This window comes from Catharus ustulatus, chromosome 17 (assembly GCF_009819885.2).
Source record: "Catharus ustulatus isolate bCatUst1 chromosome 17, bCatUst1.pri.v2, whole genome shotgun sequence".
Taxonomy (NCBI): Eukaryota; Metazoa; Chordata; class Aves; order Passeriformes; family Turdidae; genus Catharus; species Catharus ustulatus.
In genome coordinates, this window is record NC_046237.1 from 3,813,890 (window position 1) to 3,833,876 (window position 19,987).

At 41.2% G+C, this 19,987-nt stretch overlaps 1 protein-coding gene across 4 annotated transcripts; it reads left to right on the top strand.

Moving 5' to 3' along the window:
* The first annotated feature begins 1,504 nt into the window (after positions 1-1,504).
* ZNF831 (zinc finger protein 831) lies at positions 1,505-18,360 on the top strand. 4 transcript variants are annotated; one of them, XM_033075095.1, is made up of 7 exons: positions 1,505-1,747; positions 6,009-6,057; positions 9,462-13,640; positions 14,118-14,260; positions 15,904-16,064; positions 16,191-16,339; positions 16,621-18,360. In XM_033075095.1, the coding sequence occupies exons 3-7, from the start codon at positions 9,474-9,476 to the stop codon at positions 17,449-17,451; spliced, it is 5,451 nt and encodes a 1,816-aa protein (XP_032930986.1). In that variant the 5' UTR covers positions 1,505-1,747; positions 6,009-6,057; positions 9,462-9,473; the 3' UTR covers positions 17,452-18,360. The 4 variants fall into 4 exon arrangements, with proteins under 4 accessions (XP_032930986.1, XP_032930984.1, XP_032930987.1 ...); XM_033075093.1 differs by lacking the exon at positions 6,009-6,057; XM_033075096.1 differs by lacking the exon at positions 1,505-1,747 and having other exon boundaries at positions 5,848-6,057.
* The last annotated feature ends 1,627 nt before the right edge of the window (positions 18,361-19,987 follow it).

Below are 19,987 nucleotides of genomic sequence, written 5' to 3' on the forward strand. Positions count from 1 at the left end.
TAAGAGTTTAGAGAAAAAAGTAATAGAAAAAAATTGTGGTTCTTTTCTTTTACTTCTACCCACACACAAAATAGTCTACAATGCCAGAGAAATGACCAGTTTTAAAAATTGGTTTAAGCAATGTCAGCTTGCAAACTACATCAGGTTGTGCAATGGCACTTGGTCTGCATGAATGGAACCCTCCTGGCAGCAGATTTCATGTCTCTCCAGACATTTACTGTCTCTCCAGACATTTACTTTTCTCTGTCAGATATTTCTCCAGCAAAATTTTGCTGGAGCTGCCCTCAGCTGCTTGTGTGTACATGGAAGAAGAATTTAAGTTTCTCCTGTGGCCAGTAGCCAGACCCCACTTAGTGCCAAGTCAGGCTGTGCTGCTGTGTAATAATGGCAATATCTGAGAGTTTTACCACACAGACACAGACCTGAGGATCGTTTTTCATTCACTGTAGGGTGATTCAGTGTTTAACCCCTTTATCAGTCTTTGTCCAGGTTTGGGATCAGCAGTGTGAAGTCCAGTCCTGTAAACCCCTGCACCCCAGGGTGCACATGCCTTCTGTCCAAGCACAAGGTTTTCAACCTGGCTGTCTCTTCTCAACATACTTGAAGACACACATTTATCAAGTGTCAGTCCCTCACTATCCTGGAGCAGCCAAGTCATAAAGATTCCTTGAAGTTTTCAAGTTTCTTTTCTAAAATATGTTTGAAAAGTGTTCTTGCGTTTCTGACAAAATCTTCTACCTGTCCCTCCCAACAGCAGCGTGTTCATAACTGTTTTAGTCACTGTCACTTGTGTCAGCACTTTTATATCAGCTGAAATCCCATTTTCCTCTCATTCCCCATGATATGACAGGGAAAGCCCCTTTGTCTCACTCCTGTTGGTCTCCAGTAGTTACAACAAACATTCAAGTCTGTTTTCTGCCCAATTTAGATCAGTAAACCTGAGGTGCTGCTGGACTACTGAACAAAAGTGGGCTGCCAGCATGTCGTGGTTTATTTTGGCTGTGTTTTGTGGAATTTTCAGGGGGTAGTCCTGGGCTCAGATGTCCTGCCTGGCCAGCTGTGGATGCTCTGTCTATTGTACTGTGCTACTTAGTGCTACCAAGATTTAGGCACCTATTTAGTATGTTCTAAAGCAGGAATATAGGTGTCCTCTGAAGATTGTCACTGGGGAAATCTGGATACACAAGCTCTTGTAGATTAATTAAAAAATAGCAGCAAAAATGATAACAAAATATTCACACTATGTAAAATATAAATACTCAATTTACCTTTTTTTCCTGTAGAGGCTGAGAAAGAAACTTGACTGGATTACATCTGCTAAGTTAAATCAACAAAAAACCTTTAGAAAAAGATAAAAGGAGAAAAGTAATAATTTTTTATTTGTGCCTGATGGGGTTGTGTGTTTTTTTTTTTTTTTTAACTGTTTGCAAATCTTCAGTGTAATGGTTTGAAACCCAGTCGTGTCATTTCTTTACGCCCACACACAGAGCTGCAGTAGTGCAGACACTGTAGCAGGCAAACCACATTCCCAGCATCGGCCATTAAAACTCTTCCTACACCAGCGTGGGCTGCCTGCACCCCCTGCTCTCTCTGCACACACCCCACCACCCACCCTTCACTGTTCAAATGCTTAAAAAAAAAGGAGAAGAGAAAGACACTGAAAAAAGAAAACAGGATGCTTCTTTTGTTTCAACGCTATTCCAGGGACCTGAACCTCTCCACCTGCCTGTGAATTGGCCACCTAAAGGTTAGCAAGTGTTTTGTTGTCATTTTCTATGGACAGAGAGAGAATTCAATTCTAGATGGCAAGACAGAAATTTTAAAGTTACAATTTTTTTTTTTAAATTGTGATGGTTCTTTCACTTAGCAACGAGAAAGATTTTTTTCATAAAACACAAAGCATTTCAGTTCTGGCCCCACTTCATCTTTTCAGAGGGCTTTAATCAGTGTTTTTTCATCATTTAGTCCAACCTTCTAAACTTTAAAAGATGGATTAGGGTTATTATTTTTCTGTTAGAGCAACCTGTTGATTGCAGTCTGCTGGCTGGAGGTTGTTAACTCTTTCCTAACACGGGAAATGCACAGGAGCAAATTTGATGAAAGGATAAAAGAATCGAAATCCTTCGAGGTTTTTAAGCACTAAAAATCCTATTTTTTCCTCATTGTCAAACCACCAAGTGTGTTACAAAACTAACAGGATATGTTAGATATGTTTCTTTTTAGAAATAGTGATGTAACTCTAAACTGGAGACATATAATAAACTAGAAAGCATTTCTTATGGCTGGAGCTGAGAAAAGTAGCAGTGTAAGAAGTAGGAAGGGAAATATTCTTGACACAAATTGCATGAAAAGGTAAAAAAGGCCAATACAGTGTTTACTTACACATTAAAATGTATTTTAGGTAACAATGTTTTTACTGATTTAAGCCTTTGAAAGGTTTTTATTTATGGATATTCAAGAAAATATAGAAAACTGTATAATAATGATAAAAGCAGTTGCTGCTATTCTGGAACAAAGGGAAGGTAAAGCAGATCTTGTTCTTCCTAAAATATTTTAATACTGTATTCTGGTACAGTATTTACAGAAATAATTGTTTTAAAAAGCCCAACCTAACCAGCTTTGCTGATATTATACAATTGTGGAAGTAAATGTCAAAAATATTTGTCCTTGGGATATGGTACAAGAATTTCAAAGTTCCCCCAGCAGGTTTCCAGTGGTTTTGTACTTTAGTAACACACGAACAAGGGCAAAACTTCAGGACAATGACTGCAAGCAGCAAGATCTCCCAAAGTCAGAATTTGAGATGTTACTGTGGAAAGACTCTAAAGGTTTCAAAAGATGATGGAATTAAACACTTTCAGCCCGATTCTGCAGGGCTCTGAGGCTCCCAGCTTTGTTCAGGAGGTGCTGGCAGGCTGCAGGTGGAACTGGCAGGGATCAGATACATCCCTTAAGAACAAGGGGAAAGGTGAACTCAGTACTTCTGTTATGAGACATTGCAAGATAGAAGTCAAACTGAGAAAAGAGCAATGGCAGAAATAGGTTTTAAGTAAAACAAGATTAACAGTCATTTCTGGGCTAACCAGGAAATGTGTCAGTTCCATTTTGCTTGTTTGAATTGAGAACTAAAAAACTCCAGACCTGGGGTAAGCTCACAAACATTTTGCTTCCTTCACAGAAGGAGTGTTTAAAGCACCTGCACAAAGTTCATTTCAGACCCTATGGTTCACTGTGACTTTCTGATGCTAAGTGTGAAGTAGAAGTTTTGTGTGGTCTATCAAGGGAGTTGTGCCGGCTGTCAGTGTTGGATGAGCAAATGGAAATGATAATCCCACTGTCTGGATCTTCCTCTGACAGTAAGATACTGTGTGCTGCTCTCAGCATCACTGCCCTCGCAGGAAAAATTGGTAATTAGCAATCCTGGAAGATACTTTCTTTTAATTTAACTTTGCAAAGTTCTTTGAAACGTGTAGTAGCAGGATCTTTGGAATCTATTTCCAGCACAGGAATAATTTTTATTGCTGCTTTCCCTTGCTCACACCCCTGACAAAACTCTGTTGGTGTCTTTGAAGGATGCAGGGTTTTAAACACCTGGGGTGGGACTTTTTGCACTGCTGACCCAGAAATGTGGACCAGGGGTGTGTGGGTTTAACTCCTGAGACCCTTCTGGACATGAATGGAGGGAGGAGTGTAGCCCAGAACTCCCTCCTGGGCAGCACCTGACAGTGGGCTCAGCTTTGTGTTTAAATCAGTTTAAATCAATGCTTTGCTGTGTATGGAGACAGCTGAAGTTAGCTGAGTTTCTCTGAGCAGGATAATGTTTTGAACTGAAATGAATATAAATAATCTTGCATAAAGATTGCAGCTGAGGAAGCAACACACATAAGTAGATCTTTGGAAAGAGAAAAAAAATCACTTAATTTCAAACAAAACTAATGCAGTGTAATACTGATGCTCTGTATTTTGTTACTTCTAGCCATTACAGCAGTCTGCTCTTCCACATAAATGGGAAGAATCACAGGATGCTGTGAAGGACTCTGATTCCAGAGTCACTTATACAAGATTTAGAGATTTCAGATCAAGTGTCAAAAGGTTCTGCTAAGCTCTGAAACCTCTGTGATAGTGACAAATATCCAGACAGCCACTTGCTTTTGTTGTAACTTGCTTTAATTAATTATTGCCTCCTTAAGCCTCTCAGGATAAGCAGTTTGCAGTTTTAGCATTTGGAATTTGATACTGAGTGATCTAAATAATGAATTTTAAACATGTTTATATATATTTTAGATTTTTGCTAGGTCCAGCAATTATCAGTACTGTTTAAATTGTGTCCCTTTTAAGTAAATTCACCTTAACTTAATAATAGTCAGTCTCAAAGTGCAATAAAATATAATGGGCTCCAGAAATGTGATCAAACTGAAGACAAACTAATTTTGACTGGTTATGTAAAGTGCCCATAATCATCTGTTTGTATGATTTGATTCATGCCAGTGTTCTATTATAAGATGTGCATCTTTTTCCCCCATTGGTTTGTTGACTGTAGCATGCAGTAATCCTCCAGAAGATCTCACTTAGAGGTGAGAACACATTCCTTTAGGAAAGTATCTCCCAGCAGAGCTGAAACTACTTGCTGCATGTAATTCTCTCCATCTGGACAGACTGAGTCTGTAGAGCAGAAGCATGAGTCACTGTAAAGCAGTTCAGAATGTCAAGTATTTTCTAGATTCACAGATTTTAAGTGTCTGCAGTGCCATTACCAATTACTGGGAGCATTTCAGGGTACTGGAGAAACCAGGAGGATTTTAAGCAGTAATCCTGGGCCCTGTTAAGAGCTTTTCTGTCCCCTGAATAACTACATGACAGGCAAGAAAGATGGGAAGAACAAGACAGAAATATTTCTCCACCACCAGAATTAGAGGCCTGCTAAATCAGAGCTCCGAAAATAAATGGAAAGCAATCCAAACAACAGGCAAAACTCTCCAGGATCAATAAAGCTGTTTGGAGTGAAAATCCACCGAGGCCTCCGGCACTAGTCTATCACCAGGATTATTAAAAGAAAGAGCTCCCACTGAAGTGGATATTGGGCAATTATAATGTTATAGTTTCACCACTACCCAGCCAGGGACAGGCTGCAGTGTGTGAACTGGGCAGCTGCTCATCACAGGGAAAATAAAAGCTGGATCTTCCAAAATATGGTGTTCCTAATTAAATGATACAGGGCAGAGATGCCAGTTTTGTAACATTATTGGGAGTGCATATTCCAGTTTGGGATTCACTCATTCTACCAGCAGAGGAGGTTGCAGGTCCCAGTCCCTATTTTAAACAGGTGTTTGCATAAAGAAGAGTGGCCCCTCCGAGGACCCCTCAGTGCTGTTACCTGAGCACTCTTTAGGAACTCTACCCACAAATAAAATCTCATTTTTAGAGTGTGCTGGGGTGTATCTCAGTGTGTGTGAGTGTGTGTGAGTGTACTGGGGTGTGTGAGTGTGCCCTCAGTGTGTGTGAGTGTGTCTGAGGTGTCAGAGTGTGTCAGTGTGTATGAGTGACCATTTTCCCACTATTTCCTGCTCTCTCCTGTCCCCAAGGCACTGTTAGAAGAAGCTGGTGGACAGCACCCACGCTGGTTTAGCATTTCATATGTGGCAAGTGTCTTCTCTCCACCATTGTTTTCCTTCCCAACATATCTTAAGAGAGCCCTTTACTGTAAAGCTAAAAGAAAATTAGCTTTAGGAGTACATTTTATCATTGTATTTCAGGGCAATACAACTGAAAGCAGAGTACAAACCCCCCACATTTTGAAGATTCTGTTTAGAACTCACTAATTAAATAGTGATAAAGGACATGGAGAGATTGAAATGCCACTTAATTTTCTTCTGTGTCAACTCTTCCTGTTTTCTGAAGGTTGTTAATGTGACACCAATGTAAAAAAAAAAAAAAAGAAAGAAAAACCCAACTTCCTACTTCTAATCTGTTTCAAGCCTTTGTCCTTGTTTCTCTCTGCTTGCATCAAGTATTGACAGCAATGAGAGTTTTTTGCTGAAATGCCTGGATCAATCAAAGGTATGTGAACTAAAATTATTCCCAGACTAAAGGCTTAATTATTTTCAGACTTCCACTTCTGCTCCCTGGCATTTGGGGAGGGATCACTAAAAACTTTTAAAAAAGGTAAAGACTCCTGGTTTAATTGAGTCTATTGTGTATGTTCAGAATGGTGAAAACCTGCTTCTGTGGGGTTACACAAATTAAGGAACTCTGTCATGTCTCCAGGTCGTAGGAACTGAGCTCTGAGTCTGCTTAGAGACTGATGCTCTGCTCAGTGTTGTGTCCAAAAATGATACGGAAGAGCAGGAAAGAATGATTTATGTTTAGTTGTTGATTTGGTTAATAATGATGGGCAGTTGACAGAGCACTGCATGTGCCATGCAAAAGACAAAAATATTTTGATTGTGTAGTCCAAAATTATTATAACAGTGCTAACAAAATGAAACAAATTTTGCAAAATGTGTTTGGAATTCAGGAAAAAGTCTATAAAAATGGAACTTGCTGGATTTAAAATGAGTTTTTTTTAAAAATCCAGCTCCTATATTAAAATACTTTATAAAGTGATTAAGACAATTTTTGCAACAATGATTTTTTGTCTGAAGCTGCTGCAATTGTCAGTGTTCCACAGACCTGCCTATGGTGTGTACCAGAAGTTAGAATTTCAAACCAGGAACAAAATAATTGTATTTAACAGACTTCTAGTTTTAATAGCTTAAGAAATCAATTTAGAAAATTTTGAGCTGGCCAAATCCTGCATTTAGTTTTGTTTATTGGAAAATTTTCCTTATCTAATTAGGATCAAGTTCTTGTGCTGGTAGTTCTTATGCCACAAGTTACAAGAGCTGAGAACATGGGTGGATGCTCAGTAACAGAGCCCAGGGCATAACCAACAGGAAGTTCCACGTTAGGCAAGGACTACCCCGAACCAGCCTTGGGGCAGGATTAGTTTGAGATAAGCTATTTTTGTAAACGTACAAAGAAATACAGTGGCCTTTTTTGGAATATAAATAACAGATGTGAAAAATCTGATGGTATTTGTCCCAGCAGAATACAAGTCACAGCAGTTTCACTCAGGAAGAAAGTACTTTTTCTTCCTGTGAAAAGCAGCAAACTACCACACCTGGTAGAGATGAGTTATTACATTCTTAAAAGTACATTAAGTGTCACCATTATCTTACTTGTTGAACTTTATTTAAAACTTTCCTTTAATTTTTCTGTCACCACTTAGGTATTTTCTTTGTAGAGCGTTACAGAACACCGAAATGAGTCTCAGACTTAGGCTGTGTTTTGGGGCCCAGAAACTTAACAGCATTAAGTGAAATTACAGAGCCTCTGGTACTTGGGAACCACAGGATTCCTATGAAAAACATCTGTCTGTGGTGGCCTTGAAGGGCCCATCAGCTCTGCATGGCCAGGAGGAAACCAGAGAGAAACAGTTTGTGCCACTGGAGCAGGCTGGTGGGGGAAATTAAAATATGTGGAAGTGTATTTCCACACTTCTCTCTGGGGGAAGGAGGGGAGCAAAGACAGTGGCTTGTTCTGTCTGATGTGGTACTTGTTAGATGTTCTACCTGGGTATTCAGGCTTCACTTTTCTTCTTGGAGTCTGTTCTCTGCAGCGTATTTTTTCCCCTATTTTTATTTTTTTAGTATTTTGGAAAAACTACTGCGTACTTAGTTTATATCATTGTCTCATGTCTTATCCCTTGTTGTATGCTGTGTTTAAATTTAAAAGTGACTGCATAAAATAGGAGCCATCTTAAATGGGCTTGAAATGTTTTAACATCACTTTTATTCTGTAGGGGTAACTACACTGTGCAATGTGGATAATAACTTAATTTTTTTAAGAAGCCATATTCTTTTAACATTCTATCATCATTACAGTCACTACCTATGATAAAAAGCCACTGAAGTGATTATTCCACATAGAAATGTCAGAAGTGCGTAAGAAAAATCCATGCTTGGTAACTAAGCTTAATTTATAACATTCATGAGGAAGAAGAAAAGGCAACGTGTAACATTTTGCTGTGCACAGATCAATTCATTTTACACGTTGTTTTCTTGGATGGAACCAGTAAAAATTTCAAACCACACTTTGAAGCAATTCTTTTACTGTTTCCCATTAATGATAACCTATTAAAATGATCCAAGGAAATTACAGAAACACCTCTAGAGATTATGCAGTAGAGCAACAAATTGCAGATTTCAAATTGAGACACTGATTATGTTATTCCAAATGGGTTTTTAATGGCTGTTTGCACAAGAACAACCCATTATTCATAGCAGCCAGTGCGTCCAGTGAGCATAACTGAGCAAGGATCAAATAAACATTCACAGATCACCTGATTTTCACCCAAACTGTAATTACAAGGGGTTATGATCATGCCCCTAACTCTTCCAAAGAAAATTTTTAACTTGCTTATTTTGATAATTTCCTCCTTTGTTTCTAAGAAAGAAAAAAAGACAATACAATTTTTTGCTGAAATAAGTAGTCTAGACCAGCACCAACCCTGCATATATTAGGGTTTCAAAAGAGTAGGTTCACTTTTTTTCAAAAATTGTGTCTAGAAGTTGTTTTCATCTGGTATTGAAAGCATCTAAAAACAAGTACACCATACTATCTCCATTAATTATACCAAATTAACTTGGTCTACACAAAAGCCAGCTTTAATTTCTCACATTATTTTTCTATGATGCCATCTCTTCTACTTTACACACGTTTATGCAAATCTGACTCGTAAAACAGGACATGAGTTTCATTTTGTTCACATATTTTCATTTTGCATCACTTGTTGCAATGTGTTTAGCCTTCGCTCCCTTAAATTGGGTAAGCACAGATAATATGCAGGCATGTTTAATGTCCTGTGTTTGGAACTAGTTGCCCAAAGAAGCTGTGCAGATTTTATCCCCAGAGGTTTTCAAAACCAGACTGGAAACACCCTGAAAACCTCATCTGACCTCAGTGCTGACTGCTCTGAGCAGGTGTTTGGACTGGGGATGTCCTGAGGTCCCCTTTAACCTCAGCTCTTCTGTGTTGCTGTGTTAAAATTATTAATAGTAATGCAATTTAAAAACATGATATAAATATTTAATGGAAATATGGTTCCAGAAAATTAAAATTGCATTATTGCTGGTGTGCTTAGAGCCTCCATTTGCAATTCTGAAACTCAGATTTGTTTCCAGTGCTTTGGGTACTCAGTGAAGGTTGTAAGACTGGTTATAAGTGCAGTGTTCAGTGTTCTTTACACTGCACTGAACGGTAACTCCTCGAGGAGAAATGAAAGATGAATCAGATGAATCCATTTAATTGGGAAAGAAAGTGATGATTGTCTGTATAATGCCTGCATGTAGGATCTGTGACATCTCAGTTGCTATTCCAGCAGTGAGTGTGTTTTTTGCTGCCTGTTTGTGTCCCTCCTGCAGGCCCATGAGCTCATGGAGGCGCAGAACGCGCCTGGCGCGGCGGATCCGGGCCCGGGCCCTTCCCCGCGGGGCTCCTCGCAGCCGCAGGCCCTGCCCCAGCCCCTGTACCTCAAAGCCCTGACCATCCCACTGCTCCAGCCCGTCCAGCCCGGCTGCTTCCAGCCCCACGGGCCGCTGGTGACCGCCAGGAGCTGTGTCCACCTCGATGGCAGCAGCATTCCCCTCATCCTCAACCCGCTCGTTCCTCCGGAGGGCGCGGAGCAGCCTCAGCCTCTTCTCCAGAAGCAGCTTGGGCAAAGCCTAACCTTGAGCATAGTCAGCACTTTACCAGTTTTGTCATCGCCAGGTTCTTGTGTAAATGCGTCTATTGGAAGCCCGGGAAAATCAAAAAGATCTGGGAAATACATCTGCAAACACTGTGGACGAGATTGTTTGAAGCCAAGTGTCCTTGAGAAACACATTCGCTCTCACACGGGGGAGAGGCCCTTTCCCTGCACCACCTGTGGCATTGCGTTTAAAACTCAGAGCAACTTGTATAAACACAGGAGAACTCAAACACACGTCAACAACACCAGGCTGCCCTCGGACTCTGACACCAGTGGGGGACCAGAGCAAAATGAGAGATCAGCAGAGAGCACCACCTCTCCCCAAGACAGCAAAGTCTTGAGCAGCACCGGTGAAGACCAGGGGATACACATCAAACAACCCACTTCAGAGACCAGTGCAGCAACAGACACTAAGAAACCTCATGAGCTCTCACTGCCAGCCACAAGCTCTTCATCAGCTGCTTCAGAACATCAAGAAACAACAAATCAATCATCGAGTTCAAAGGCTGTTCAGGGGGATCCTGAAAGAGAACCTCAAAGTTTATCATCTCCAGGAACTTTGCCAAATGGTCTGTGTCTGAGAAAGAAGATGCAGGAGCAAAGAACTCCGACTGCCAATAAGCACATTCAGCTGCAAAGGCAGCAGGCAACCTCTTCAGAGAAGCAGTGGGATTACAAACCCTTGGACTGCAAGTTGAAGAAGTGTGAGAGCACTGACTCGGGGTATCTGTCACGCTCTGACAGCACAGAGCAGCAGATGGCATCATCCAGCCCCTTGCACAGTCTCTACGAGCACAGCACAGAGCTGGAAAATGAAACTGCCTTCAGCAGCCCAAGGTGTGCCTCCGGAAGCACTGCAAAGCCAGAGGCAGCTGACAAAGCTACAGCCTCGATGCTAGAGAAAAAGAGGCTGGAAGAACACATTTCAAAGCTTATTTCTCACAATAAAAGTGTGGTGGACGACACCCAGTTGGACAATGTCAGGCCCAGAAAAACTGTCCTTTCTAAACAGGGGAGCATTGACCTGCCAATGCCTTACACATACAAAGACTCTTTCCATTTTGATATCAGAACTTGTGATGTAAATAGGAAAAAGAATCTTTCTCTTTGTTCAGCAAAATCTACCTTTGCACCCCTGGAGAAATGCAAGCCAATGTTTTTCCATTCAGTTCCCACCCAGTTCTCCACAACAATCGACACTGTGCCTGTTACTCGGAGCAACTCCTTGCCTGTTGTGGAGGGAGCGAGGCTGCTGCATGACAAACTAGGTTGCTCAAAACCACTTTCTCTTACTAAGCAGTCTGTAAACACAGGCACTGCTGGTTTGCTGCCTAGCAACGATCTCACTGCAAATTCAGTGGATTTCCCTAATAGCCATCCCCGAGCTCTAGTCAGACAAACAGCAGTGGATGATTTGCCCCTAAGTAATGTGGCTGATCATCCTTCTCTGTCAGAGGAGCTGAAAGGGACTAAAAAGCTTGGGGTCGGAGAAGTAATCAGTGCTAAAAATAAGAAACACAATCAGAGGAAGTTGAAGATGTTCTCTCAAGAAAAATGGCAAATGTATGGAGATGAAACATTTAAAAAAATCTACCAAAAAATGAAAAGCAGTCAAAATGCCAAGAAAATTAAACAAAGAGAGAATAAGATTTCAGATATTACAAGCTCGACTGCTAATTCAAGGGAATCAGCCAGCAGCACTGAAATAACTGAGGAAAGAGATGGCAGGAGCTCTGCAAGTGACAGCCCTTCCTCCCTTGTGACAGCAGCTTCAACCAAGGGTAAATCAGGAACCTCTGCTGATGGCAATCGTGTTCTGCTGAATGTGTCCTCTGAGGAAGCTGCAGACAGAGCATCCAACCTAATGGAGACATCACATTCCGTAGCTGCTGGAGCTGTAACCAGCCCAACTTCCCGAGAGCTCAGTGGCACTGACACAGAGAAATGCACAGCTGGCAGCAGCACACTGCTGGCTCCAAGCAGTGGTGAGCTCAGGCTTCAAAATCCTGAGTGTCAGCTGAGCAGCCACGGGAGGAATGATGACTGCTTGCCAGTACAGAGTAGCAGCAGGGAGAAAGCAAGCCCTGGGAAAGAATCCAGTGCATTCGAATTAGATTGTAAAAGCACTTCACACAGTTATGGGAACCATCATGGGACTAAGGAAAGTGGCCAGCATGGCCTGACGCCCCTGTGGGTCCATTGCAACAACAGAGACGCTGCAGGGAAATCCCAGCCACTGCCATCAGAAAGGAAAAAGCTGAAATTCGAAGTGGAGAAGACACAAAATGTGATTTCAGTGTCTTGCCCTGGTCCCAGCAGTGAAAGCACTGCAGTAAGTGAAGCAGAGAGAGGCCACTGCTCTGGCACTCGGTGTCTTCCCACAGCTCCAGTGAAATTCTCCAGTAAAGCAGAGGAGCAAAAATCAAACACAGGAATTAATGAAGCCACTGGAAGTACTGAGAATGCTGAATATAGGAAAACAATCAAACTTCCCACACAAGCTCTTAATTACAGTGACATTAACCTTCTTTCACATCCTGCAGGTGTCTCAAAAGCTTCACTGGTGGGATTTTTAGGGTCTGCATTAAGGGGAATTGATTCCAACTCTTTTGCCTTGCACAATGCAACAGATGAAGATGACAAAACACATCTTGTAAAAACAGGAGCAAAAGTGTCACTTCCCAGTGACAATGCTGTGGATGTGTCTTCTAAAAGCTATCGTCTGCAATCTGATCATTTAAGTCCAGTCCCACAACAAAACGCCTTTTCTCCAAAATATATCCTTAAATTGCCACAGGACAAGAGAGCTTCAGATCTGTCACCTTTGCTTCCATCTGAACAGGAGATAACACCTGGCACTCCTGTGACAGACACCTTAACCACCCCACCCTGCTCTTCCCGTGGCACATCCCTCTGTTCTCATTCCAGTGATGTGGTTTGGTCCCCTTTAAAATCTGAAGTGAGACAAGAATCTGGCAAAGGAGAAATTCAATGGAATCTCCACACAAACTGGAAAACTCCAGGATTCTGTTCACCAGTCAACACAGAAACCACAGCAGAGAACACCTTTTGTAACCAAAACTTCAAGCAGCAGGATATTGCAAGAGAGGCTTGGAAAAACAAACAGAACAAAAATAAATTAAATTATCAAAGGCAAACAGAAGAGAAGTGGATGAGTAAAAGTACTTGCTCTACACAGACTCCAAAGAAGAAAATCTGCTTTACTTCTGTGTATACAAGTGGCTTTTTCATATCTGCTGACATCAAAGATGAGAGGAAGGCTTTACATCACCTTTGCTCAGGAAGTGACTCTTTCGTAAAGACATCAGTTTCCAGCAAGGGTGCAGAGCCAGCAATCCTGGGATGGGACAGAGAGGGAAGTCCACGCATCCTTAAGGACACCCCAGCACCTCTGCAGGATCTGCAGCACCCCCAGAGCTCAAGAGACAACCCCACTTACTTCTGCCATTCTTTTGGCACTTTCTACTGCCACACTCTCAGCACTCACTGTAAAGGACTCCCAGTGCTGCCCCACAATAACAGGACCAGCTACCCTGGCAGCTCTCCAGTGCCAGGCTCCAAGAGCAGCTTCCCTTCGCTCAGTGCCGAGCCCCGGCTGACCTGGTGCTGTCTGAGCAGGAGCCTCCCTCTGCCCTCGGAGCACAGTGCAGCCTCTGCCCTGCCCTCCCTGCACACCTGGGACAGGGAGCCCAGCAGGGAATGCACCCTGTCCAAATACGACATCTCCATTTTCAAAATGAGAAACATTAGCAAGACTGTGGCGTATGGCTTAACCAATACCAGCTTGAAAACGTTGGTTTCATCCTTCTCTAAAGGACACCAGATGCAGGAGGTAATATTAATAATCCTGTTTGCTTTCTCTCTCAGCCCACCTCAACCCTCCTATTAGAAAAATGAAAAAATTATCAGAAGTGTATTTACGGATATTTACAGGCATTTGCTGATACATAATTTACAATTTATGTTTTTATAAGATAAGTCTTGTATTCATTTAATGTATTAGAAGGATACAGTTCTGTGTGAATATTTAAGTTTCTTCAACTTGACCATTTCAGAATGCTGATAGTGAGAAGACTGAATTTCTATTTCTTGATTTTTTTCCCTTTATAGGGATTTTTATATTTTTGTGAAATAGCATCTATATTTCATTGTTTTTATTCTAAATTAATATTTGACTTAGAGTAGGACTTAAATGCTACTTAACTCCTATGCAGTTCAGTGCTATTTAAAAAGTCCACAGATTCCAACCTCTCAGTCAATGTAATTCACAGTTTTCATGTACTTAATTCTTTCCCAATATTCTCAACAGTTAAGCTCAGCAGTTCCTGGTGGTTCTTTCAAAAATATTTCAGAGCAAAAGAAGAAAACAGTAGTTTGCAAAAAGGAAAAACTCTCAACAAATAAACTCAAGAGGAGCCACAAACAGAAAAGGATTAAAGTAACCCCTAAATGGTAAGGAGAATGGCTTTCAGGTTCACTAGGTATAATTTTGTTGTAATGTGTGGTGTAAAAACTCTGCAGAAAATAAAAAGTCATGCCCAAAATTCAACCTTGTCAAAACTAGGGGAAAAAAATAAATGTCTCAGAAGGAGCTATTCTTATACCACAGCAGGATCCCAAAGGTAAACTATAAAAATATCAATATGTTGTTTACTATTAGGAGCAGACTTTTCTAAGCAAGCCAGACGTATCCCACAGAAAGATGATGCCTGGTCAGTTGACTCTCTCTATGATTTAGAAATTACTCTTATCTGTCAAAACTGTCAGCATTTACTTCTGCTGAAGGGAACCAAAATGCTTCTGCTTTTAATCCTGTCACAGCTCAGAGCAGTGTGCGAGGCCCTTTGTCCTCAGAAGATCCATATCCTGAACTGGTATTCACCAGAGAAGGCAGAAGAATAAATATCAAGTTCAACACAAACTAACAACCATCTGCAGTTCAAGGGATCGTTTGGTTTAAATAAAAAAGCAGGAAGAATTTGAGCATAAAACTATCAAGGGCACATTGTCTCCCCCCTTTCAGTGGGAATTCATATCAGTGGAACATTTACCCTCTAATCTTTCAGGAGTGTGGGACAGCAGGATGTCTGATGAATTGCTTCAGTAAGGAACACAGATTGTGTGCATACATCCCTCCTTATTTCATGACCAAAATCAGACAGAGTGACTCCCTGGAGGACAAATCAGTGTCAGTAACTTAATCACCATGTCTAGTTCAGCAAACAGCACTGCAGTTTTGAAGGGTCATAAGAACAGAAATAGAAAACTCAGGTCTATGTCACCCAGCCCAGTGACATTCCTCTAGGAATTTTTTCTGGTTTGATTTTCTGGTCATTTTTTTGTTGTGGGTTTTTTTCCCTGCTGGTCTTAGAATTTGTTTATATCAAATTTATTTGTATAAAATAAGTGCAGGGATTTAATTATGTACAATGTCCTGAAAGCTCAGGTCATGCCTATTAGTAACTGGCCCAACTGCTAACCACCAAATATAATTTAATTTTCTAATACACCAAAACCTGAATAAGTGTATCCTTTTCAATTAAAATCTTGCTCTGTACATAGTGACAGTCTATTGATTCAGGGATGGGACTTTAGTGTCACTCATTCAGAGTTACTAAAAGATGGAGCCAGAGTAGAAAATAAAGCAGAGTTGGATTATTAAGTGTGGGTTTGGTAAATAACCAAAATCCTTATGTTGTCCCTTGGTGATGATGAGCAGATAGCACTGAAGAAGTGAAAAAGAAAAAAACCAGCAACCACACAGCCTCAGGGGATTCTTATGTGGTTCAAGTCCTTGTGAAGTATATTGTTTAGAATTCCAGATATAAGAAAAAGGATCTGTTATTCCTTAATCCTTTTCTCTTAGAAAATCAAAGATTTACTGAATCCTACATAGAAAAAAGATAATAAAATAATTGTGTGTCTCTTCCCTAAAATCCAGAATTTTTTTTTCGCATTGACAAAAACAAGCATCTCCTCCTCAGTAATAAATTGCTGTTAGACTTTAATGCACCTGATGAGGTGGTGTTATTCTCCTCTGGCTGCTCTTACATCTCCTATCTTTGTTTATCCCCTCAATGCCCCTGGCTCTGCAGGTACAGAGGGAGGCACATCCATGGATTTGCTCAGCTGAAAATGAACCGGCTGAGCAAGAGGCCCAACAGAGCCCTGGATGCTTTGAGAAAGGGCTGCTCATCCCAACCTCCCAGATTTAATAAGCATAAAAAGTGCCATCCTCCTCAATCCAAGATGCAAGGTAAGTATTTGGAATATTTGTGTGAAAATTGATGTTATTTCAGCGATATGATGAGAAATCTTGCAAGATTGAGCATGTGGGGCAAGAAAAATTGAAGTAAAAGTTTATCCAACCTCTTTTCAATAGAAAATTATGTACACCAGCAAAAAGACACATCATATTCCACCTCAGACAAACTTTGCAGAAGGAAAAAAGAAGCAAAGAATAACTCAGGAATATCTTCCCGAACTGAAAACCTAAACCATGTTAAACAAAAAGAGAAGGTGGATAAGAAAGTAGGTATCGTACCCTAATTCTTGTATTATTTTGTATTTACAGAAAAAAGAACTGTTAATTGAAACCTGAATTGAAGTTGAAGTTGAAACTATTTTGTATCACAGACTTTGGTTAAAATGTTAAAAAATGTATTAAAGGTATTTTGGGGGGGGTTAAAACAGAATGAAAACTCAATAATGTTAGAATTAGGTAAAACAACAACTAAACTTGCATCAGTTGGATGAAATTACTCTGGACTGAACATTTACATGTAAATTTTTTCCCCTCCTAATTCCTACAGGACATTTCTGAGCAAATCAGGGAACACCCAGGAACAGATGCCTCTGTCCAGAACATTGCAGCTCCTCTGGGAATAGCTGTGACAGCTCATTCCTTTTGCTCCACAGCTGACACATCCCTGCAGGAATTCAGCAGGGACGTGGCCATTTGCTGCTGGGTGACACAGCCCCTCGTTCTGCATCCAGCCCTGCCTGGGGACTCCCAGCCCAGCCTTCGGAGTGATCCCATTGCAGCTTCCTTTGGGTCTTGTGCTGAGTTTACAAACACAGGCACAGGTGACCAACCTGACAGCACAAACCCAGAGGCTGCTGCTCCTCTTTCCTTACATCCAGGAGCAAGCCAGGAAAACGCATTGAGGGTAGAGTCAGAGAGACAGATATGTGGAATATCAGACCCAGTGATCCAGGCCTCCAGAAGGGAGAAAGCTTCAAGTGAAGAAAACACACATTCACCTCCCAGAGAAAACTCAGCTCCCAGCTCCCAGCCAGGATGTTCTCGTTTGTTTGGATCACAAGAAGAGTCTGCTCCTGAGACAGTCACGAGGGCTCAGTTACCCAGCAGGGAAGACTCACACAGGGCCAACTCATCTCAGCATCTCCTGGAGAACAGGTCCCACCTGCAGCCCAGTCCCTATGGAAGGCCACATGGAACAGCTGCTTCTACCTTTAAAAAATCCCCAATTACTCTGAGATCTCCTGAGTTCAAGAGTTACTCTGCAACACCACCCAAAACATACAAAAAGAGAGGTTTGGAGATGATGAGGAAGCAAACACGGGTGGAGTATGATGACACGAGCAGTGATGATGAGGACAGGCTGGTTATAGAAATATAGCAACAGGCTGCAGCCAGGCTTGTGTGCCAGCCTGTTACAGCAGGAAATGCCAGGGATCTTTGATCCACACTTCTGAAACACCTTAACATCAGCAAAGCCATTCCTCTGTGCCAGAGGCAACACCCCCTTTGGAAGAGCCCTTCCTTTCAAGGACTCAAGCTTTTTTAAAAATGCTCATTTGAGGCTGGCATCGCACATTTACATGCAAGAGGCAGCCCCGTGTTCCTGACAGGTTTCCAGCATTGTTGACACTCCTGCCAGTCTCAGAATTCCCACAAGTGCTGGCTGCCCATGGCTGTGTTACTCCAAGCCTGCAGTGGATTGGGTTACTTCAACAATACAACTGCAGCAGCTTCCCCAGTTCCTCAGCTCAGATTTCCTGGAAGGGGTCGGATGTGTTCCCTCCTCTGTATTCCTGTTTCTTGTAGTTGCTGCCTCTGTGCTGGGAGTGACACACTGAGCATTAAGGGGAAGATCTGCTCCCTCAGTATCTGTGATATTGGAAGAGTCTGGAAAAATGCTGGTCTTTTTCCATGTTGCACAAATGTCAATGCTTCTGTGTGAGAAATGACACAAGCATGCTTTGCTTTGTGTTTTGTGCCTTTTATGCCGAGATCTACTCAAATATTCTTGATTTCTAGGTGGAGAATATGGGTGTTAGCTATTGATATTTCCTTGTGGTAAAATTTCTGACAAGGATTTTCTCCTTGTATTTGTCACGTTGTGCTCCAACTGATGTCATCTGAAATGTTTCATTTTTATTGTAATTTTAACTGCAATGATGCCATTTTATGGAGGGTAAAGAACCTACATGGCATAGCTTGTTTTCTTTTTTTAACAAGTTTTGTGCTACAAACCCTAAAATTTACTGGTTTCTATGTGAATAAATAATTAGATATTTCAATTTGACCAAGTGTGTTCACTTGCTTGATTAGATTGATGAACACTAAAACCATTCCACTTTACATTATAGTTCAAATTCTGTCCTTAAAGTTCTATTGTTCTTGTATTCTGGTTCACACATAGGGATTAATGGATTTACCTACATGGGATATTTGGAGTTGCTTTTTAGTCATGCTCAGGTAAAAGATCAAACAGATCATACAAAGAAATCTAGTCCTGTGCAGTTCTTGTGTATTTGGATGTCCTACAAATGTGACAAGGCTTGAAGTCACAATATTGAACCATTCAAAGTTCTGGAGCTTTTTTTTTTTTTTTTTCCTGATGGAATCACTCAAAGCCACAGCTGGATTCTGAATTTGTAGGAAAAGCAGGAGAAGAAGGAACACAAAGCTCATAGAGATCCCCAGATCAGTGTTCCCAGCAATGCTGTTGGCCAAGCACCTTTGGAGAGCACAGTACAAAAATCATTGCACCAAACCACACCAGCACCTCCACAGCAACAATTTTCACATCTTGTTTGTGCAAGAGCTAATTATTATAATACATGGACACGTAAGGAATATTCTACATAAAGTTTTTCTGCATAATGTTTGTGGCTAAATGATGTATTTTAAAGTGAAATTTCTAGATGAGTAATTTAGAAATATTTTAATGACAGACTCAGAAGTGCTGCGCAAAGAAACTTCTATCCTGTGTAGATTTTACAGCATGAAGTATGGAAATTTCTTTGTCATTCTGCAGCTGTAGCTGGAAGAAAAATGGGACATGATTAAGGTGGCTGAGAAAGGAAATTTTAAACTCCATTTCCTGACAGAAGTAATCCTTAACACTTCAGTTCCCTACCCTGAGTAACAATTTGACCTGACATTAGTTCTTTAAAAGTGCCACTAGATCCGTGGTGGCATTTTAACAGGATCACTGCAGAGGCAGAGACTCCAGCACAAATCCTTTTAGCCATAACAGCCCTTGGAGGAGCCAGGTCTGAGCCAGGTAATAGTGTGTGAGGACTGGGAGAAAAGCTCTTGGTCTAAGTCAGGGAACTCAGGGAGTTTGCACATCCAAAGCCAACTGGCTGTATGGAAAACTGTATTCCAGCTTTCCAGAACACACTGTGCTCACAAAAAAAGATTAAACAGCCAAACTCTTCTGTACCTTTTACACAGTGCAAGCATTGGCCACTGATGTGTTTAATTCACTCCCAAGTAGCTGAACATAAAAACCACAGGAGGGCACCAGGCACAGAGGGAAAAATCTGCTTCCTTCTCCTCCAAAGCCAGCAGCAGTTCTGATGGATCATCTCTTTGCTATAAGCAGAGCTGAATTTCTTTTGCACATGAATGCACCTCATCAACTTTATCTTCCTTCCAGTGAAGGAAGCAAATTAATAAGGAATGCTGATTACTAATAAGGTCTATATTCAACATCTACCCAGGCAGATGCAAATTAGTGGATGTTTCAGATTTTGCTCTTTAACTGGGAACACATTTTTTTCTTACTGTTCCAGACTTTTCTAGTAGATCTTATTAAATATTGATACTTCACTGTTCTGCCTGGCAAACCCCAATTCTTACACAAAGGTGGGTGAGAGGGGTGGGAACCAACCAGAACAAACCTGAGATCCCCAGTAAATACA

Excerpts from the sequence above, each read along its gene's own strand:
- ZNF831 (XM_033075095.1), top strand. The coding sequence starts at position 9,474 with ATGGAGGCGCAGAACGCGCCTGGCGCGGCGGATCCGGGCCCGGGCCCT. Across the intron at positions 13,641-14,117 it reads AAGGACACCAGATGCAGGAG|TTAAGCTCAGCAGTTCCTGG; the intron begins GTAATATTAATA and ends TATTCTCAACAG. Across the intron at positions 16,065-16,190 it reads TCCTCAATCCAAGATGCAAG|AAAATTATGTACACCAGCAA; the intron begins GTAAGTATTTGG and ends TCTTTTCAATAG.